Consider the following 22,447-nt stretch of genomic DNA (forward strand, 5'->3'; position numbering starts at 1 on the left):
GCTTTCCGAAGTTCTAGAGTATTAAGTCTCTTTAAAAATTACATTTTTAAACTATCATGTTTTCAGAGGAATTTGAGGTAATGAACTGATGCTCAGGCCATTAAAATCTTAGCCCTTTCATCTCTGTATGACATTCAGGCTTGTTGGACCAGAGTAAGGGTTAATTAAAATCACACATTAAAAAGAAAAAGTTAAGAGTTTGAGTCAAGATGTATGGTACAAGTGGATTATCAGAGGTGCAAGTGCTGGTACTGTGCATTTTATCAGTCTGACAAGATCAAAATTGAGTCAGACTGTTTTACTGCCACAATTTTGCAGCAGACAGCACTGCAACTAGTTTCAAATACTTTCCTTTTTTTTAAGTGAAGCAGGCAGTCATCTGCTCTGGAGTGTATAGACTGCAGAACAAAGTGCAGAGCAGTATCTAGTGGCCACATAGTGCTTGACTTCAGCTGTCTAAAGGCAGAATTGAGGTCTTGTCACTTATGTCAGTGCTATAGCCCCTAAGCACATTTTCTGTGGTTAATCTTTCTATTGAGTTCCTTTGATCAGCCTGTGTACTGGCCAAATTCTGACCTTGCAGTGGTAACTGATGATTTTACAAAGCCTGGAATTTGGCTTTCATGTTATGTCCATTGCCAGGGACATCATTCAAAAACTCCATCTTCCATAAAGAGTTTATTTAATTTATTGATTTAAGCAAGGTCTGCAGGTTTTGTTGTGCTATGAAGTATGTACCAAGTCCTGTATGAGAAGTCACTGGGTGGCCAGTGCACAATTCCAATTTCCAGTGCTCAGTGGCTGTCAAGCCAAACATGGTATGTGAGGTTTTACTCAGTGTTGCACATAAGCATTTACCAGTGAACAAAATGCAATTTAAGCCATTGTTGGTGGTACATGACCTCCAAATGATTGGTGCTGTCTGCCTTGTAAAAAGCATGGAGCAGCAGCCAGTTTCCTAATTCTTGCATCTTGCTAGAAAGTGTGCCTGAAATAGCAGCTCTCTGCTGCAGGGCAGCTATGTGTGTGTTGTTACAGTTCTCTGTACTCACTGTTTCACACCAGAAAATCTGTCAGGTTTGCCAGTTTAAGAGAGGTTTTCTTGTCAATGATGTAGATTTAATCACAGACTGAAGGTGGGGGCTTTTGCTTCCAGGCATCAGCACCTCTAATAGAAGTTCAGTATGGCACATCACGCTGTCGGTGGCATTTGTGCAGAGGCTGCTGTTTGCACAAGTCTAGGTGGTGGGAACTTGGTAAGAAATTCAATAGCAAGGAGGAGCAAGTTGCTAAAAATACTGAAGATCAGGTTTCAGCAGGAGCCACTGGGGGCTCAGCAGTTAAAGATACCTTAGCAGTAGGTTGTGTACAAGTTCAGGAGGCAAACTTTGGGTTCCTTTTTTTGTTCGTTGTATTAAACTTGTGACTCACCTGTAAGTGCTCAGAGTACACCAACAGAAGCTTGGCCAAGTCATGCAATTTTTACCTCTGTAAAAGTTCATCATTTTATGGAAAACATAACCTTTCTTGTATGTACTGTAAGTGAACAAAAATGTTTAATAAGACCTGGATTTCTGGGATTGCTCAAGTCTGTGGCTGCCTTTGCTCAATAACTTTCTGTAAAATACTTCAAATTATTCCATGTTTTATTCTAAGCCACATATGAGCTCCCTCTGATGGCTAAATGGCACAATTATTTTCCTTAGCTTAGGAAGCAGACCTGTATGTTAAGGACCCTGTGAATTCCCAGTTCTTTGTTAGATGTAGTGTTGCTCAGCCTGTTTCTGTAGGCACACTGCCCATGGGAATTGCAATGGACCAGAAGAGTAATGGAGCAGTTTGGGTACCCAGTTCTTGTTTGGCATAACTCATTCATGTTTATTGTAATAACTGGGAGTAAGTTGTCTTGTTGGGGCAATTCTGTACTTGGTGGAATAACACCAGTAATTAATTTGACTGTGTGAACTTAATAGAGAGAAGATACTCAGTTATGCCCTTGGAAGATTAATTCAGATTCAAGTTTCTGTATTGGTACAGAGGCAATTGCATATTTAACACCACAGGCAAAACCAGCTTCCCACCTTGTGTATTTTTTATCTGAGCATCTATATTTTTCTTCTCAGCAGGGTAATAGATGGGTACATCCTGTCATTACATATCATTATCTTATCAGTGCATGAGACAGTTTACCTTTGCAGTCTATGGGAGCTTCCCTGCTGCCATTCACAAAAAATTTCACAGTAGGAAAGGCTTGAATATTAAATTCTTTTCTCAAGTCATGTTGGTGCGTCACGTCAATTTTGCCAAACTGGATTGTTGGAGCTTCTTTTTTAAGCTGTCGTGCAGCCTCAGCAAATTCTTCAGACAAATTCTGAGAAGACTGAGATAAAGTAACATCTGGAAAAGGCCAATCAAAAGCAGATGGGTTACATAAGCCACAGTGTGAAGCTTTCTAGTGGAGGCTGTTGTGTCAAGTGGTAGCTGGAGGGTTTGAATAAGGTCTTCTATGACTCAGAAGTAAATGAGGGATTATATTTACTTCTTTATATTGATGCTGGTTTTTCACCACTCCATATGTCCTTGAACCAATCACGATGAACAACCAGCAACATTTCAATATTCTTCTGTTGAGAAAATATGTGGCACAATTAAAAAGCAATTTGACTGACTATGCTGTCTATGAGTTTAAGAGAGGTGAAGGATAGAGTTAAATATGGCTCACATTAGGACCCTATGATTCCATTTTTGTAAGTACATCACTGAGGCAAACTTTAGTTATGCAGAAAGTACTTTACCAGATGAGATATGGAGGAGGAAGAGAGGAGCAGAGTGTGGTGTTTGAAATATTTTTCAAAAATACATGTTTGAAAGGACATGTATTCCTCATGCTGTCCTGTGTGCCAACCCTTCTCCAGCTCAAATGGCAGCTGTGTGTTTGGTGGAAGGAGAGGGGCCATCCTAGGCTGGGCCCTGGAGCTGTAAAGTTATATTAACATGAAAAAAGGACAAGAGAAGGAAACCAGGTGCACAGACTGCTCTGCATTCAAAGACAAGTAAGAGATAAAGGCCTGGAGCTTTATATTTTTGCAACTTGGGTTGAAAAACCTGAATTTTTTGATTGAAATTGAGATACTCTGTCTTGTTAAATTTCTTTTATTATAAAAAACAAAACTTTTTTCTTTAGATTATGCACATAAAATTTTTTGTTTCTTCAATATACTTTGCAAATAGGAACAGATGAAGAACATGCAGTTAAATTTGGTTTCATAAAATTGTGTTTGTTGTTTTGTGTATATATGGGTGTTTTTGTGTATACGTATGTTCAGATATATATCTGCACAAGCACACACACAAACACCAAAGCATAAATGTAACAAAACAAATGTCTTTTGTTCTTCACAAAATAGCAGATGCACTTCTCTAGAGCATACCTGCTGAAGACATTGCCCAATGTGGTTATAACCAAAAAGTAAATGGACATTTCTGTAAGAGGTCTAATACATGAAAGATAAATCCATATTCTAACTCAGTGCTGAGTTACATTCCTTGCATCATTCATCATCATCCTTGCTCTGAATCCCAGCCATCAATCATTTTCTTCCACCTTACTGTTGCAGCAAGTGTGAAGATTAGCATCAAATAATGCTATTTTCTCAAAATATTGAAGTGATAGTGCTAGGCCCTTCCACATCCAGTCACACACAGACCCATCTGGGCAGAGGCTCACAGAGCCCCTGCACTGGGAGAGCTGCTCCAGCTGCTAATATACCAAAGGGCTCCTGTTAGGAGAACAAAACTTAGAATCTGCTCAGGGGATACTCAGATACCATGTGATGAAGAGAAGGTGCTTCTCTAAAATAAATGAGCCTGAAGACAACAGTCCAAACCCAAATTGTGCTCTAACTGCCTCTAAAGTTAGTGATTCATCAACTAAGCTTATTATGATTTTTCAAAGAAATTTTACCCAAACTTTAATTTTCTATTTCTAATTGATAAAAATGGTCTTATGAACCCGTCCCTCAGCAGGATTGTAATTTTTTATCTCCTAGCACCAAAAAAAGGGAGAAAAAAAGTATCTCCTGTTGTACCTCAATATGCTCTAGAGGCAACAGCAGAAAATCTGCAATTCTGACCTAAGAAATTGCATGTCTACCCTATAATCTACTGCTGCTTCTAGACACTGAGTGTTGAGCCTTCGTGAAGTATTTTTGCTGAAAATGATTGCAAAGGTGGACTATTCAGTAAGCCATGGAGTACTTGCAATGCAATTGGAGAGTGCTGATACAGAGGGACTGCAGGTGGCAGGGCTGGCCCAGAACAGTTACTGGGCTTTCCAAGAGGGAGGGTGTGTGGCTCTGGACAGAGTGTAGTTGGAGCAGGAAATCCCATAGCAAACCAGGATCCAGCAGCTTTCAGCTAAGTCCAAGTCAGTGTTTTACACCAGAGGCAATTTCAGTACAATGATTTTTTTCCTACTAACCTAAGGTTGCAGAACTTTACCATAGCTGGGAAAGTGGAAGCTGAAATGCTTTTTGCACAGTGAAATAAGAAGGGGTAGAATAAACTGCTGGTGAACTCCAGAAACAGAAGCTGAAGTTTCACAAACATAAAATAAATATTAAGCTTAGACACTAGACATTTAGGTAGATTGTCGGGGGGGAAGAGGGTGTAGGATCCATTTTTCTCTGAAATATTTTAATTCCAAACAGATATTTTAGGAATGATCTCTTACCAGTGAATGGCCTCAGTAGTCAGAGTTGCAGCTAACTAGGAATGTAAGCAGATGCTTAGATCATGAGAGCTGGAAGAGTTAGCAGCTCCGTGCTGCAGCTGGGAGAAGGGCACGACTCCAGCAGTCAGAGACAGGAGAACTTTAAGTACCATTAACCTGCTAGCTGTGAGACACAAGTTCAGTGAGTGAACAGACAGATAAAAACTGTTTCCTTGACTACCCAGAAATCATGTGGAAACATCCATCATGCACCTTTCCCCTGCTTTCCTGAGTGATTAGACTCCTCTTCAGCTCTCCATCAATTCCTTTTCATTCCACTCATTCTCTGTTTGCCTCCCAGGTGCTTTATCTTTCAAGTCCTTTGAGTGTTGCAGGAAATCATCACTCCTTTTCTTTGGAGCCTTTTCTTGAGTTTTGTTTCGCTTCCTCTGGTTTAGATTTTTATTGACACCGATCACTTCAGGCCGTGGGATGAGGAAGCAGCTGCTGGGGCTAATGTGGCATCACAGGCTCCAAACTCAAGGAACATCAGCAGGGAACAAAGCAGACAGGGATAAGAGGCAGCAGAGCTGGTGACAAGGTCACCAGGGAAGGCAGTGTGGGTGGCAGGACACCTGTGTAAACCAGTGTGCTGTGCCACAGCTGCCAGAAGCAAGAGGCCCTTCAAAGGCTGTCAGCTCAGGAACAGCATCATGTTCACACAGGAGAATGTTTCCATATCAGTAGTTTTAGCTGGGTTGTAAATAAAAACAAGAATAAAGTAAGGGTTTGAAAATTAAAAGTGGGAAGAGAACCAGAAATCCTGTATTTTGACTCTTTCCTCTTCAGTACATCGACAACCTGGGTAAGCTGCTGCTTCTTTTTCATGGTGCAGTTTACTGAGCTAAAATATATTGAAATGTGGACAGATAAATCTTTTGCTGACATGTGAATGTGTTAAATGACCCTAAAGAATTCCTGAAGTGGGTGTACATAGAAGCACAATGAGTTAATTTTCCTTTAGCTAATTGCTGGTGTCCTCCAATCTCATTAGTCTGTCTGAATTGATGGTTTAGGGATTGCAGCAGTCATTGTGAATGTGCCTGTTGTCCTGCCACATACTGATTTGGTGGCTGTTAATTTCTGACATGGTCACAAAACCATTTCAGCAGTCCCATTTCTCATCTGTGCAGACTGCTTTCACAGTTGCACTACAGATATATAAATTTCTCTGTAGAAGAATCTTAAGATGAAGGATAGATTCATGTTCAACATATCAGAGCAGAAGGATGTTAATCTTGCTGCAGTTGCAAGCTTGCTTGTGTGACCTTGAATTCTCCCCTTCTCTTCCAGAGTGACATACAGCCATAACCTCCTGTGCTGACCTCTCTACTTCTTAACTGAGGTTTGCAGTTCATTTGAGATTTCCTTCTATGTAAACATCAGGATATATTCTCAGTTTGGATTATTGTAAGCATTCATTAAAATAAGCATGTGAGAGACACCTACATGAGGGACCCATGCTAGTAAGTAATTCTGTTGCAGGTAACTGCAATTTCTTCTTAATAACATCACCTTCAGCTTTTGTGCCTTAAAAAGAAGATGTTTGTCTTCAAGAGTGACCCTCATCTTGCCTATTAAATGTCATTATCTCAGTCACAGGTTGCAGGAATACTGTGGCTGACCCAGTGCCTCCCGAGATGTACAAATGTTCTGCTAGAAAAGGTAAACATCACCTTCTCATAAATGAGAGCGTGCTAAGCACACAAAGCAGCAGCACAATGTCTGCACCATTTGTGCTTGTCTTTAGGTGATCCCCATGTTTATTTAGGATCTGAAAACTTTTCACTGGAAAGAACAGCAGCAGGCATTCTCAGAAGCCTGTGGAATCAAGCATTCACTGGGGTCTGTGTCTTTCCATGAATTCTTCTGATAAGTTGGAGGAAATGGTGTTAGCATGTGCTCTGAAGGTTGTGCTTTTAGTCAGTGTACAAACTTTATTCTATCTGTGATAGGCATTATTGTTAGAGAGATTGACACTTTTTATGGTGCTTATTTGCTTTTCTCTGCAGTGAAAGTCAACAGAGGGACTTCTATTCAGGCAGTGTGTAGTGTAAACACTGAAACTCTCCCATGCAAACAGCACTGATCTAAGGTGTACCCTCTGCTGGTGACAAGTGCTCTGAGTTCCCTGTGCTCATAAGCATTTGGGTGGAATTTAGATCAGTTTAACATGGACTGGGAGATGCCACAGCCTACAGCAGAAGAGCACTTCCAATTGAGTGCTGAGATGAGGTGCTGGGCAGGACTCACACGTTGCTGGGTGATGTTTGCATGGTTTTCAGCCATGTCTGTTGCACAGAACAGCTGGGATGAGAGAAGAAGAGCGCTGGGTTTCTGGGTCAATGCTCTGCTTTCACACTGAGTACTTGCCCTGTGAACTTTGCCCAGCTCCAGAGGGATCTGTACACTGCCTGGCTGAAAGTCAGCAGGTATTTATAGTAACCCTTCCTGAAGGAAGGCAGACCTGGGACACTGTCAGGGTGGAACTGACAGGTATTAAAAAGGCTTGAGTGTCACTGGGTAGAAAACGTCAAAGCCAACCTCACCTGACAAATACTGTGGGACTGGTAAGTAAATAACAGAGTGCAACGGGGAAAGCTTTGGGGTTTTCTTATAACTGAGAGGTGTAGGGCACAGTCTTGAATGAAAGTTTGTAGCACAAACTTTTCTGGTGTTGGTACAGCAGCAGAAGAAACCTCATCTTCTGGGAAGCCTGGGATTCGTTCACACACTCTGTGATCTCTAATGAGTCAGGAAGAAGACGACCTCAGGTCTCGCATTCATTCTAGATTTCTGAAGCTAATTCCTGGCAGCCTCACAGATTTCCTGGGTGATCTGGGCAATATTTTTTTTCTCTCACATTACCTAAGTTTCTTTAATAGTTCCTTGTTAACACAGGTTGTTTATTTAGATAGACTTTTTAGAAGTAGGATATAAAAGATATGGGCTTTGTGGCTTTTCTGTGCAGGTCCCATCTTTATTCTCCTTGTGCTGTGGCAATGAAATTATTACAGCAAATGAATCAGCTCATTCAGCATTGTGGAGTCAGGTTTCCTACACCCTGGGCAGTGCCTCACTGCAGGATAGTTTTTCACTGCCCCAGAGGCTGTTTAGTGGCATGTCTCCAAAGGGAGCTATAGAGATTGAGGCCAGTGATTTCCAGAGAATGGATCAGTGCTGTGGAGCTCATCACTCCTGGGAGTGATTCCATAACTCTTTCCAGGGACTGTGGATGCCTTTATGGTTATGGGGGAAAGGCAATCCGTAAGTTTTAATAATGCCTTTGATCCAAACCAGAAAGTGATGAGGATCACTGGAGCAAGGTGTGTTTGGGGAGCAGAGCCTCATCTCTGTGGTTTGGAAGACGTGGTGGGGAATGGAAGAGTCTGTTTGTCCTTCTGTTCTGAAGAGGCCAGGTGTGAGGATGGTGGGAGATCAGAGAGATCCAAGACTGCTCTGAAGAAGGGGCAAGGAAGCCTGGTTTAGAGCCCCACATCCTAGGAGTGCCCAAGTCCCTGGACTACTCTATTCTGAACAATTCTTTCTCCATCTCTGGTCTCTTTCTGAATGTTTTCATGTCTGTTTTCCACTCATACTTGGTTGCAGTCCTGAAGGGCGTTGCAATATCTCCCTTTTGATAATCTCTGCCAGTACTAAGAAAGTTTGTTTACAAACTCTACTCTGACCTGGTCACTTAGATCCTGTGCTTTGAAACAGCTCTTACAAAGGTGAGAATACAGAATGATTAAGGTTTTTTTCTGAGAAGTTATTTTTTCACCAAAATTATGCATCTTCAGAGAAATAAAGCAGTACACAGCTGCAGATTGAATTTGGCAAATAGTTTTAAATCCTCCACAATTAGTAAACAAAATCTTCCTAAATTTCAACACTTTCAGAAGTATTTAAAAATTTAAAACACTATGTTTTAAATAATTTTCTAATGTGATTATTCTGAAAGATTAAAAACACTTGAAGTTTTATAACCTTGTTTCAGGATTAATGAAATGTTTGGTATGATCCAAACATATTTTTAGTTTCCTGAGTCTGTTAGTGTATTTTAGATTTTGTTGTTGAAAATACAAGTGTTTTCATTTCAGGTTGACCTAAACAACATCACTATTATTATTATCTTTATTGTCTTCATTATCTTCATTATATTCTTTATTTATGGTATGACCAGTTTTATTATTTATTGCTATACTATTATGCTGTATATATTATTATATAGTCACATTAATATTAAATATTTTATTTTTGCTAATATGCTATTAATGCTATTATATTAAATGCTATTATATTATAATATATCATATTATATTAGCAGCAGTAAAATTCACATTTGGTAGTGATGCGAAAGAAAAAATTAGATGCAATTCTGCAAAATTAGGATATTGCCCTAATTTTGAATATCCCTTCCACATATGGAACACTTTGGGGGTTCAGCTTGTGCCTGTTTCTGGCACCTGCTTCCAGAGGGGGTCTGGTTGGCAAGTGTTTGTGGGATTTAAGGTTAAGGAGATGTGTGCACTGAGCTCAGGGAGTTTGGCTCAGCAGAGCAAGGTCAAGCCCAAGCAACAGAAATAAAGATTTCGCTGCCTTATGCTGATCAAAGGTTTTCTGCCACCAGCAAGCTGCTGGCCAGTGCAGATCCCTGTTTGGGGCATGGGAAATTATGCAGCATCTGAACTTTTAGATGGGTAACATCACAAGGATCTGCCTCTTGGCTTTTGCCTTTGTGATGTACTTGATGGCCAGACCTTGTAACAAAGTTAGTTATTCAAAAACCCCACCAGTTTTGTGCCCAGGAGGAATGACCACGAACCTAAAAGAAGGACCACAAACCTGCCTCTACCTAATCAAGTGCTCCTTTCAGAGAAAAAGAACAATATAATGTAACTACAGACATCAAAATATTGTAAAAAGACAATCCCTGAAGTCCAAATGCTTGCAGAGATACCATCCAAAAAATCTCATACAAAGTGCTGATGAAAATGCAAGAGGCAGAAAAGCACTCTCTGATTAACTTTTGTTTGGTTGGGTTGTTTTTTTTTTTTAATATGTTTTACCCATCACTGCCGTGAAACACACACTTGCAAAATTAGGCAGTGGAAGCAAAGAATGCCAACTCAGCACTGTCTTATGTAGCAGACTGGTATTTAACCACCCCAAAAAAGAATAAATTACTGTAGTTACAATCAGAAATAGATACATAGAGGAAACCAAAACAAACAAGGACTACTAGGGGACAAAGCAATGATAAAACAAGCATTCTTGAGTGCCCCAACATCAGCCATTCTCTGCAGAGCCACCAGGGTAAGGGAGGGGAAATTGATACTCACAGAACTTCACCAGGAGGTATTTGGTTTCCTTCAATGCTCTGTCAAAGTTGCTCTTTTTCAGCAAGAGGACGTGGTTCTCCTTCTTTATTTTGGGGAGCTTGGTTTTCTTTGGCTTTGCTTCATTTGGGCTTATGCTGTCTGTTGCCAGGAAGCTTGTGAGAAACAACAATAGAAGAAAGGAAAATGGATGTGTCTTCATCCTGTCCTGCCTTTATCCAGATACTGAGAAAGAAAGAAGAAAAGGAGCATTAAGCAGTAGGGTTTGCTGCTCAAATGTCTGCAGCTATATCAGCCAAACCAAGAGGTTGATAAGGTTGATAAGTCTTCCACCAGTGGAGCCAACTGCACCTTTCCATGGGAAGATTAAATTAGTAAAGTACTTCCCCACCTTTAGTTGGGGTTGGGGGGTGTGGAGAAGTAGTGAAGAAGTATGGGGAAGTTGGGTTTACTGTGTCTGAAAATAAACAACCCGGGAGAAGGCTGAGAGAGCACAGGAGGAAACACTTGCCTGCAGAAGCACCAGTGGATTCCAAGTGTGCTGGTGTAATTAGACACCCTTCTCTTGTCAGGGTTGCAAACCAAGCAGCAGCTCAGGTACCTGGGACAGTATTTGAGGGCTGCTCCTCTGCCTAATGTTTGCTTGTCTCTTGCACTTATGGATCTACTAATTGTGGGACTGAGAGTGTGCTGAAGTCAGGGGAAATCTCTCATTTCTTTGCACAGGTAATTTTAATGTCTGTACTCTTTGATGTCTGTGAGGCTTCCCTCTGTACTTAAGGGCCAAGTTGTAGCTCAAGTAAGATACTACTTTGTGGGTTAAACCAGAAGATTTTGCCATTGGTTTTCAGTGGTAACACAGTTTTCTGTGCAATAAATGCAAGGGCTAAATGTACCAATTCATCCTGAGGATTGCTATCAGCTGTGCATGTGAACTATAAGACCTCCCTAGACAGCCCTTTCAGAACATTTAAAAAAATATCTTACAGAAATATTGAGATTCTGGAATTCCTTCAATTTACTATGGAATTGTTTCTGTAAACATCTGCCAGTCTGTAGTTGTAGTAGAAATATATTTGACCCTTAAACTCTGATGAAATTTGTGAACTTTACCCCCAAAGCTGTAGATGGTAGAGGAGACCAGGCACAAAGGACAGAGTATTTCAGTGGCACAAAGGACAGAGCTGACTTGGCAACAGGTGGGTCTGGATTAGCAGAAACAAGAAGAAATTCCTTCAATAATGATTCTTTCTTCTTCTTGAGGAGTAGCAAGTGATTCTTTGCTCCTTGTGCTTTTAGCAGACTTTTTATTCAGGAAGGCACCACTAAAAAGAAGGAATGCTCATAGTGGGGGTTGATGTGGTAGCCTCCATTTTCAGTGGGTGAAGGGGGGAGCATATTGCTGCAATTTATTCTGTATTTATGCCTGCTGTGAATGGGGCTGGGTTTCCAGCAAACTCTTTTCTATCAGGCTCAAAAAGCTTTGTGTTGTAATGCACCTTGAGATGTATTCCATTAGTACTTGCTGAGCGTGCCTAATGAAATCAGGAGCTGTGTATTCAGGCTGCTTGCAAGATAAGATCACACATAAATACAGATTCAGCAATCAGGTACTAAAGGAGAAAAAGAAGCAGAAAGATAAGAGTCCCCCATTTGACTTTGTGGTCTCTTTCTCTTCATAACAGCTCCTTTTCAAAGATGTCTTTCAAGCAACATACTAGTAAGGTTAAAAAGCATCTCTCAGAATTGCAGGTTAAAACCAACAAGGCCTGTTTGAGTTGGGCTGGCAGCATTTAAGCTCAGAACACAGCCTAAGGCTCCCAGAACAAAGGTAGGATGACAAAACTATTTACTAAGAGAGCTGGTTTCCCCTGCCTGCCACTAAAACAAATAGCCATCAACTGAAATCCCTCCTGGAAACCTCCTACCAGGAAACAGGCTCCATCGTGGAGAGGGTTTATAACCTCTATGTACTGAGAGGAAACTGCAGGAAAAGGAGGATCAAGCAACAGTCCATCCTGCCAGGACAGATTTGCAATGAGGAAGGAGTGAGATTTAGTGGAACTGAACTGGGGGAGAACAATGTTTTCTTTTAGGCACAGAGCAGATAAGATCACATTCTGTGCATTTATTCATCAGCGTTAGCTAGCTTTGGCTTTCTTTTTGTGCTTTATAGTTTGAGAAATGTGGAAAATCTGCCCTCTGCAGAAGTCACAGTCCAGTCAGCAGGAAACACTGGATTCAGGATCAATAATATTCTAGAGCCTTCTGCTTAGTTACCACTCACACCCTGTCAAATATATGGCCAAGAGCCATCGAGACATGCCTGACATGTGCATCTTCTGTGTCAATTTCTCTGGTTTGCCTCACAAATACAGTGATTTCAGAGTGATGCCTGTTACTGTTATTTATTGGCATTGAGCACTGGAAGCTCTCACTACACCTACACTTGCAATAAATAATGCAAAGGTGAAAGTAACTGCATAGAATTCCTGGGAGAATACAGATATATACTGCTGGCTGTTAAATAAAGATAACATTATGGCACAAAAAAGTTTAAAAGCAAAGCTGATTTCATATAATTGGGGAAAAATTTCCTTAGATATATGGGTACATCCTTAAGGACTTAATTACACTCAAAACAAGTTTATCTGATGATTCAGCTCCTGTAAGTGAAAATCCAGTTTTCTTGACTTTCAGTGTTGGGCTTTAAATACCTGTGGCATTATCCATTCTGTCTCTTCCACATGTACCTGTATGTTGTGTAGGAAAGACTAGGAGAAACTGGAAAGGTTGGCACTTTCTTTGCAAGTTTATTTTACAACATGTATCTTTTCCCAAGCTGCACACTTCAGCTGAAGTGCAAAGCAAATGGAAGTCTTTGGCACTTCACCTTTGCTCACCTACTGTCTATTTTCTGTTTATTCCATGCCCTCAAAGAAAATAGAATTCATAAGAAAATAAATCAGAGATTCATCAGTTTTATTGGTGCATAAATTCAGTGTGACTCGCCATCTAGTGCAGGTTTAGGGCATAACATAATTATAGAGACAGTTTTAAGTCAAGGTGATCGTCTCCTAAAACACTTCAAAGGTAGTGGTATTTTATTTCTGTAAGCAGGAAAAGTAACATAAAATTTACAGGGATCTAGACACAGATATTGAGAAAAGGACTGGCAAGTGAAATTTTAGAGATGAGATAGGAGGGTCATTCATCAGCTGACAAAGTAAAGGACAAATATTCTAATGAAAAGCAGTGCACAATCCCTTTACAAGAAAAGGAGGAACATAAAATAATAGGGAAAACATGGATATGTTCAAACAACCTATTTATTCAAGCTGGTTTCTATTAGTTCATCCAGCATCAGAAACTAGACAGCATCCAATAACTGTCGGGTTTTAAATGTCTTTTCTTTCATTCCAGGTGACTGATTCCCTAGATGTACACCTGATTCCTTCCCCTCACCATCTGAGAAAACATCATTTATCATGAGAACATTTCTTAAATCCTGGATTCCTCAGTGTTTGTGGATTCTCAGATCACCTTCCAGAACATTCCATGGACACAACAGGCTTCTTACATCTCAGATTATTTCCCATTATGAATCTATAAACCAGGGTAAAAAGGAACTGCCGGAATATTTCAACTTTGCAAGTGATGTCTTAGATGAGTGGGCACGACTGGAAAAGGTAGTATTTGTCTTTTATTTTATAGACATTGAATTGTAGTTTAACCCCAGCTGTCAACTAAGAACCACAGAGCCCCTGGATCTCACAAACACACATACACACACATCCTATGGGATGGGGAGGAGAATCAGGAGCAAAACAGGTAAAACCTATGGGTTGAGGAACAAACAGTTTAAGAATTGAAGTAAAATATAGTAATAAAAAGAATATTAATAATAATTATCACTATTGTAGACGTTTTAGTATAAATAGTAGTGATGAAAAGGGAAATAACAAAAAGAGAGAGGAGCAAAGAAAACCCAGGAAAGATGAATGATGCACAACACAATTGCCCACTGCTCACTGATCTACACCCAGCCTGTCCCCAAACAGCAACTGGCACCTCTCAACCAACTTCCCACCAGGGTATAAACTGAGCAGGACCTCCTGTGGTTGGAATATCCCTTTGGACAGTTCAGGTCAGCTGTCCTGTCTGTGATCTCTCCCAGATTTTCATGCACCAACTTGTTGGCAGAGTGTGAAAACCTGGAAAGTCCTTGACTTAGTTGTTGCTAAGCAGTGCTTACTCTATCCCAGTCAAAACCAGGACATCGTGGAACAAATCTCAGATGGTACAATTTTATTAATGGGTACTGGATATTACTGGCATAATTTATTTTTTTTTTGTCAGAAAGACGGGTATCTCTCTAAAAGAGGAGTTGCCAAGGATGATTTATATTGAAGTGAAACCTGTAAAAGTTTTTCTTATCTTAATGTCTTCTCATGTGTTGAAGGATGGGAAAAAAACAGCAAATCCAGCTTTTTGGTGGGTCAATGATAAGGGAGAGGAGGTGAAGTGGAGCTTTGCGGAGCTGGGCACTCTGTCCAGGAAGGTGGCCAATGTCCTTTCTGAGGCCTGTGGTTTGCAGAGAGGAGACAGGATTGTAGCAATTCTGCCTCGTGTTCCTGAGTGGTGGCTCCTGAATGTGGCCTGCATGCGAGCAGGTGAGTGACTCACGGACTTGTGGGGTGCAGACAGAAAGCAAACAGAGCCTACAAGACATGTGTTAGATTAGGGTGAAGAAAATGCAAACAGGAATATTCTGTTGGGACCTCTACGACTGATCTTTTGCCTAGAAGAATTGGCAGCACTCACACAGGAAGCACAGGGCAGACATGGTCCAGTCAAATGGCATCTTCAGGTGAAGCCAGTGAGGGCTGAATGGCTGCCACCAAAGGCCAAACTTGACCACATACATTGGAAAGGAGCTGAATTTATAATGGAAGAACTTCTATAATTAGTGTCATTAATAATTCAATCAATCTATTTTGCTCTGCTTTTAAACTGGTAAACATCCATGATGGATGAAATCAGCATCAACAGAGAAACATAATCACGTAGTTTTGGGAAATGCTGAGTTTTCTCAATTGCTTCTTGCTTTTTTCCAGGAATTGTCCTTATTCCAGGAACATCTCAATTAACAGCCAAAGACATCTTATACCGACTCCAGGCTTCAAAAGCCAAGTGCATTGTTACCAATGACACGCTGGCACCTGCAGTGGAATCTGTCCTGCCTGGCAGCCAGTTCCTGAAAAGTAAACTCATTGTAGGCCAAGGGAGCAGGGATGGGTGGCTGAACCTCAAAGAACTCCTTGCGTGAGTATCCAGCTCTTTTCTTACCCATTCTTTGAGGCAAAGGGAGCTGTATCAGTCAGGTGACATTGCTGAGTCGTGAATTACAAATGAATTACAAATGAAAATGAATACAAAATAGAAATGAATTACATTTTTGCTCCCCTCTGTCACCTCACTGTTTTGTGATTATACTGGTAGAGGTTCATCCAATCCAGATTTTGGGAGCTTATTTCATGTCCTTCAGCTTCACTTAGCAGCCTGCCAGTTTTTAGAAGCTCTCTTCTTCTACTGTGATCGCCAGACAAGTTCATAGAGTTCGAAACAATTGTTATGAGCTTGTCTGCTGGAGCCCATTCTAATGCCTCTTGATTAAATGGAAAATACCCATTGCCATCTCTTGGTGCTCAGTTCTTTCTTCCCTATACTATCCTGGTAGCTCAGAAGATCTGAATTGTCCATCAGTCTCTTGAACATTAATGATCTACTATTTGTAATAAGATCAATGTACTTGGTGTAATAACCTTACTTATAGATTTCAATTTGGGGGTTGGTTTTTGCTTGTGTGAGGCAGACACTGATTTCTGGCTGCTGTTCCATAATCAGCACCTGGAATGCCCTTGCTAAAACAGTTGCAGACCAAGTCACTGAAATATTCTGTAGGTGCTCATATCTTAAAAGCTTTGGCATACAGGGCATACTTGTTACAAGCAAAATGTGTTCTCTAACTGTTCTTACTTGTGTTACCACTTATTTAGTGAGATCATTCACTTTGGGGCAGCTTTCCTGTTGAACTTCTAAACTATAAAAATGCTGTTGCTGTGGTGGAAAACTGCATGTAGTGACTGGAATATATAATTTCTTCTGAAGGGTTGCATCTGCTGACCATCAGTGTGTCAAGACAAGGAGTCAAGACCCAATGCTGATCTATTTTACCAGTGGAACTACGGGCTTCCCAAAAATGGTGCTGCATTCCCACAGCAGTTACGGCATTGGATTTGCAGTCAGTGGCAGGTATTACCTTGCAGTTCCTCCCAGGGTCCTGATTAAGTGCTGTGATCAGCATTAAACTGAACACAAGACCATAACATTCCAGTAAATGTAGGCATTTCATGACGGTAGGATTTGCACCTTCTTCATCTTGAAAGTTAAAGGATACTTTTCCCAAAGCATTCTGAGTTGGAAGCTGGTGATCAAGGGTCCAGAGAAATAACTTGTTTAGTTTCCTGAAGAAATGAGCTGTGACTTAGCTGATGTCTCAATTGCACCATATAGGGAAAGCGTATTCCAGACGATCTGTTTGGGTTCTGCTCTAGATCCAGATTCTGCAACTCAAGACAAAGCTGTTTTGAACTGCTCACAAGAAAAATAAATGCTCAAAATATTAAGCAGAAGGGAAGGAAGAGAAATCAGAGAATATTTAAGACTCTTAAACTCTCTCAAACTTTCTACAGAGCCCCACTTGCTGACACCACATCTTCTAATGAAAGCCTCCTGCTGTGACCTGGGCCTGAGTCTCTCACATTCTCTGCAGCATTTCTTTCATCTCTGCTTTTTCATCAGGTATTGGTTGAACTTGACTCCTTCAGATGTAATGTGGAATACCTCCGATACTGGCTGGGTAAAAGCAGCTTGGAGCAGTGTTTTTGCACCATGGATCTGTGGATCCTGTGTCTTTGTACACAATATGCCACAGTTTAAACCAGAAGTTATTGCAGAGGTAAGCTTAACATTTTATACTGTGATATTTATTTCCATTTCTCAAAAGTGAAGGAAACAAACTGAGCTCCAGTCCATGGGTACCACTGCTTAGTAGCAGCAGCAATAGTACTTCCCACATTGAAAGGAATCATCCCTCCATTTGGTGCCTATTAAGCTCAAGGAACAAGTGTTTTCCAGCCTGGTTAGGCCATGTGTCATGGTTCGAGTGTAGAGGACAATTGGATAAAGATGCAGGATATAAAGATCTTGGGATCACTGCTGTATTGCCCAATATTGAATCTAAACCTTACTTCAGGTATGGACTTCCATTTGCCCTGGGGGCAGGCTGAGTATGGGCCAGTATGCAGAATATGGCATAAATCTCAAATAAGGCTCTGTTTTCCAGAATTTTCAGTGAGTTGCCAGAGTGCCTATTCCTCCCTTAAGGCACTTTAAACCAATCAGCTGATTGATGCCACTCAAAATTGGCCTCTTTTGTTAATCATCTGCACATTCACAAGGTCAGACCCAGCATTACACTTTCTTTTCAGCACAATAATTTCCTATTTTTTTCTAGACTCTCTCAAGATATCCCATCACCACCTTCTGCACGGCTCCCACCGCCTTCCTCATGCTGGTCAAATATGATGTGAGCAGGTACAGCAGGGAGGGGAGGGAGGCTGGGGTATAATGCTGGGACAGCTCTGCATGCTTACTTCTTCCTTAGGTGCCTTCATTCTCTTTTTCTGTTCAAGGAAACCTAATTAGCAAAGCTTGCACTCAGTAAAGAAAGCTCTCCATTTTGAAATATGAGAATTAGCCACACCATAGGCTACTTGTGCTTCAGGACTGGGTCTTTGAATAGACAGCACAGAGGAGGGAAAGGAGTTTTTTTTTTAAGCTGTCACTTCCTCTGAGCTTAGGCTTCACAGTTCAATTTAAGTCAATGTTTTAGGCAGCATTGGATCAGGGAGTTACTGGTGCACCATGGAGTTGTTCTCATATGTTTAAGAATGAAGGGAGCAGTTAGAGGAGTTCCACATGCTGAGATTTATTTGGCAGCTGTTCTTCCTGGTTTGTTACTCTGTGAAATACCCAGCTTGTGAGAAGTGGTTTGCAAGGAGTTTTCACATCTTTGGTAAGGTACTCACTGCTGTCACATAGCTCTTTCATCCTACCAAAAGCCAACCCAGCTTTAGCAGAGAGCTCAGGCTCTGTGTATCTATTCATCCTTCCTTTTGCTGTATAAAATTCTCTGTGTTATATCTGATCTTAGATGTTGGCACATAACTGATCTTTCCACACACATCTGATGTGCTTGTTCAGATTCCTCCTTTTATGTCAGCTCTCCTAAGGAAACACTTTTGCTCATGCATTTTTCAGCAGAAAAACCTACTTGTATTGCCACAGAGATAAACCACATCATCTTCAGTGGCAACTCAAGCAGACTAGGATTCTAGTCAAGGTGTGCATAACAGGATGATGATTGTCATTTCCAAAGGAGCTTGTGAAGTTTTAGGTGTACTTCCTTGGAAAGCTGAGGGAGGCTGTTCGGTTAAGTCTATTTACTGTTCTTTGCAAGAGTTAAGAAAATTATTTCATTTGCTGTTCCTCTCAAGCTACAAGTTCCCAAGTCTGAAGCACTGTGTAACTGGAGGGGAAGCACTCAATCCTGAAGTGTTGGCGAAGTGGAAAATCCAGACAGGGGTGGATATCAATGAAGGATATGGCCAGACCGAAACAGTAGGTTTGCAATAAATGTAAATAGGGGTAGTAAAACCCTTCACCATCTTTACCTCAAAAGCAAAACTAAAATAGATTATTTGCTCTGGGTATCAATTTGTCCTGTGTGAGGTTTTAATGAAAAATATTAAAGCAGCTGACATCCCAGACTCTGATGTTCTTGAGAACCACAGCGCTTTGGTCCCCATTCAGCCCTTGTCACAACAAAGTCACAAAGAGGAGTCCTGTCTAATGCAAACAATAGTAAAATTTACAAGATGTTGTAACAATTTTTAAAAAATCTTAAAAAAATCTATTCTGTAGGTGACAATCTGTGCCAATCTGAAAGGAACGAAAATTAAACCTGGATCTTTGGGAAAAGCTGTTCCCCCTTATGATGTGCAGGTATGAGGCAGCTGTGGGTAGAACTGTAAGGCAGTGCTGTCTGCATCCCTTGTGTGCCCTGTACTGAGCTGCAGCAGATGTTCCTCTGAGCTGATCAAAGCACCCCTGCTGTGTCTGTCCTTTCTGCAGATCGTAGATGACCATGGGGCTGTTGTGCCTGCAGGAGAAGAGGGCACCATTGCTGTCCGGGTGAAACCCACACGACCCTTCTGTCTGTTCTCCGAGTACTTGGTGAGCCTGACTTGCTGTGTCTGTGTCTGCTGAGGGACTCAAGAGAGACCCAGGGCAAAGGTCTGCCAGGAGCAGAATTCCATGCAGGATCCTCAGAAAGTCTCACTGGGTTACGTGAGGACTTTGAGCCTGATCAGTGCATAGTTTCAGGAACAGACTGACTGGCAGAGTGTAGCTTCAAAATGCAACATGAGCCAGGGGATACCTTGTTCCAGATACCTGCCATGCACTTCATGTTCAGAGCATCAATCTTTTCCCTCTATTCCATTCCTATCTTTGTTTAAGCATTATTGAAGGATAGCCCATAAATTCTACTCTTATACATCAGAAGCTCAGGGAGGCTTTCCAAGGCACAGGTATTTTGTTCCCTCATACCACTGTCAGAGGGACTCCCATTCCTTCAGGCACTTGAGTCAGAGAAACCTTTGTACAGACGCCTATCACACACAACATGTGCACTAGATCAACAGCACAAACACAAGCTACAACACAAACTCGTCACATGTAGAGGATCATATAGCTCTGAGGTAGTAACACCTCAGTGAAAATATAAAGCAGTATTGAACACGCTCATTTTGGGTACAATTTTTTGTTCATTTTTAGCATCACTGCTAAGGAAATGCATTACAATTCACTAATAATCAGATACCTTTTCTGAAATGTTTGATTGTTGCCAGGATAATCCAGAGAAAACTGCTGCCTCTGTGCGAGGAGATTTTTATCTCACCGGGGACAGAGGCGTTAAGGATGAAGAGGGATATATCTGGTTTGTTGGAAGAGCTGATGATATCATTAACTCTGCTGGGTAAGGCATTTCCTTTTAGATTTGCCTGATGAAATGCAGCCTGGAAAGCCCAAAGGACTGGTGCGTGCTGCTGGGCTGAGCTGTCTTTGTGCTCCCCAGGTACCGCATTGGCCCCTTTGAAGTGGAGAGTGCATTGATAGAGCACCCAGCAGTCGTGGAGGCGGCTGTTGTCAGCAGTCCTGACCCAGTGCGAGGGGAGGTAAAACACACTTGGCAAAAATGTAAAAGAAATATCCTTTCTACTAGGTATCAACTTCCTTATATGTACTAGGCTTCCCTGGAATTCAGTGTTGCAGACTTTTGAAATTAGGTGGGCATAAACACCTTAAAAATCCATACATTGACAGATCTTACAATTTCAGAATTATTTCTTCGCTGGGTTTTATGTGGGGAAAAAAATTTGGTTTTCAAACTAATCATGTGTTCTTTTAGTCTAAGCAATAAAATTTTGATTATTTCTTATTTACCACTAAGCATATGGTGACAATGATTTCTCATTTACCACTGAGCATATAGTGACAATGATATACACAGTGTTGAATTTTTGCTTTATATTTTTCCAACTTTGCAACATTTCTTTAAGCAATTGAGAAAGATTTTAATCTCTCTTTATTTTCTGTACTTGAACTTTTTGAAAGTTTAATAATGTACAAAGTTTAAAAAAAGCTGGAAAATAGCAAAACATTCTCTGCTCCAGAATGGGTCCTTCATAGCCCTGTAGTTGATAACAAACAGCTAATGAAAAGGAAAATTAAAGAAAAAGATTTGTCATTCTGAATTTTGACATTCACTTTTCACAACAAATGTATTCCTTTATTGCCACCTCTGGAAGTTAATGGAGTCCCTTCCTTTTTGTGGCACAGGTGGTCAAAGCTTTCGTTGTTTTAGCTCCTGCTTATGTATCACATGATCCAGAAAAATTAATTCATGAGCTTCAACAACATGTCAAGAAGGTAACTGCACCATACAAGTATCCAAGGAAGGTAAGTACAGCCCAAAATGATAGGTTCTCTCATTGTCCCAGAAACTGAGCATTTTTGGTCCTGCCTCAGCTCTTCTTCAACAGCTTTCTGAAAACACCCCAAGCAGAGTTAGATAAAATAAAAGTAGATGACAGGGTCTGTTGCAGCTGTGACCTTGGGCTGGCAGTGTGTGCTAGAATGGACCCAATGGGAGGCAATGGTCATGAAATTTTACTTCATGAGGGCCCAGTCTTTCTTTCATGGAGTACTGGGGTTTTCACAGCAGCTCAAATGGCAAGGGATTCCTTCTAACCAGTTCTACCTAGAGCTCTCCTCTGACAGACAGTGAAATCAAAGCAAAAGTTTCTGCTAGTATCAGTGGGCTAGAATACATCTCTCCTCACTAGGAAAGACACCAGTAACTCCCTGTCCTGAAAGCTGGAGCACTCAGCTCCTAGAGATCGTGGTACATCTCCCTGCAAGTACTGTCTGCGCAGTAGCTACAAGGTGTAGTAAGGAATTTCACCATTCCAGCCCTGGTTGTGCAGCTTCCCATCTGTTTATCCCCAACTATCCCGTGCTAAAAGTATTTTCACAATCTTTTGTTGACCTGGACAACTACCCACAAGTTATTTGTCTACAGGGAACATTTTTGCCTTTCAGGTGGAGTTTGTTCAGGATCTGCCAAAGACAGCTACTGGGAAAATCCAGAGAAAGGTTCTAAAGAACAAAGAGTGGGCAAAGGTATAAAAAGAGCAAGAGTGATCTGGAAAACGAGGAGAGAAATTCTCCCTCATGTGTACCATAACACAAGACACAGAGCAGGTTGTCATGACCCAAAGCAGAACGAGAACATCAGGAAAAACAAACTGTGGAAGAAAAAGGAGAAAACATTCTTGAAGATATGTGGTATTGGAACCACCTTTGCCATCAACCTACAAATTTTCAGAAGGAAGGAACTGCAAGTGATTCAAAGTGTGGACTGGGAGAAAGACTCAGGTGCATACAGAGGTCTAATTTTTTTACTGCAATTTGTGTAAACATCTTCCTTAAAAAAATGGTTGAAACCAAAAGGCTTTGACAATTACAAATAAATTAGAAATTAATGAGAAGATATGTTTGTCCTGAGGTGGGTATCAGCAATTAATTAACATCCAAAACCTACCACTGTAACATTCTCAAATTCTTTCAAAGTGGAAGGAAAAATGCA

At 41.0% G+C, this 22,447-nt stretch overlaps 2 protein-coding genes across 2 annotated transcripts in view; one reads left to right on the plus strand and one right to left on the minus strand.

The window, feature by feature from the left end:
- Positions 1–10,661, minus strand: part of PDILT (protein disulfide isomerase like, testis expressed) — a 23,495-nt gene extending 12,834 nt beyond the window's left edge. The window contains exons 1-2 of the mRNA XM_038151209.1: positions 10,114–10,661; positions 2,191–2,397 (exon numbers count right to left, since the gene is read on the minus strand). Coding sequence (XP_038007137.1) covers positions 2,191–2,397; positions 10,114–10,312 — 406 coding nt within the window. The 5' untranslated portion in view covers positions 10,313–10,661. The remainder of the gene's footprint in view (positions 1–2,190; positions 2,398–10,113) is intronic.
- Positions 7,187–22,349, plus strand: LOC119706937 (acyl-coenzyme A synthetase ACSM4, mitochondrial-like). Its single transcript, XM_038151211.1, has 14 exons — positions 7,187–7,341; positions 13,534–13,799; positions 14,573–14,783; positions 15,228–15,435; positions 16,282–16,425; positions 16,975–17,131; positions 17,690–17,769; positions 18,732–18,855; positions 19,159–19,239; positions 19,369–19,470; positions 20,148–20,275; positions 20,375–20,474; positions 21,139–21,258; positions 21,901–22,349. The coding sequence occupies exons 2-14, from the start codon at positions 13,599–13,601 to the stop codon at positions 21,985–21,987; spliced, it is 1,743 nt and encodes a 580-aa protein (XP_038007139.1). The 5' UTR covers positions 7,187–7,341; positions 13,534–13,598; the 3' UTR covers positions 21,988–22,349.
- The last annotated feature ends 98 nt before the right edge of the window (positions 22,350–22,447 follow it).

Source organism: Motacilla alba, chromosome 14 (genome assembly GCF_015832195.1).
Source record: "Motacilla alba alba isolate MOTALB_02 chromosome 14, Motacilla_alba_V1.0_pri, whole genome shotgun sequence".
NCBI lineage: Eukaryota > Metazoa > Chordata > Aves > Passeriformes > Motacillidae > Motacilla > Motacilla alba.

Bases quoted from the DNA above. Each gene is read 5' to 3' on its own strand.
- LOC119706937 (XM_038151211.1), top strand. From the start codon at position 13,599: ATGAGAACATTTCTTAAATCCTGGATTCCTCAGTGTTTGTGGATTCTC. The intron at 15,436-16,281 runs GTGAGTATCCAG...TTTCTTCTGAAG, and splicing joins AACCTCAAAGAACTCCTTGC to GGTTGCATCTGCTGACCATC. The intron at 17,770-18,731 runs GTACAGCAGGGA...GTTCCTCTCAAG, and splicing joins GTCAAATATGATGTGAGCAG to CTACAAGTTCCCAAGTCTGA.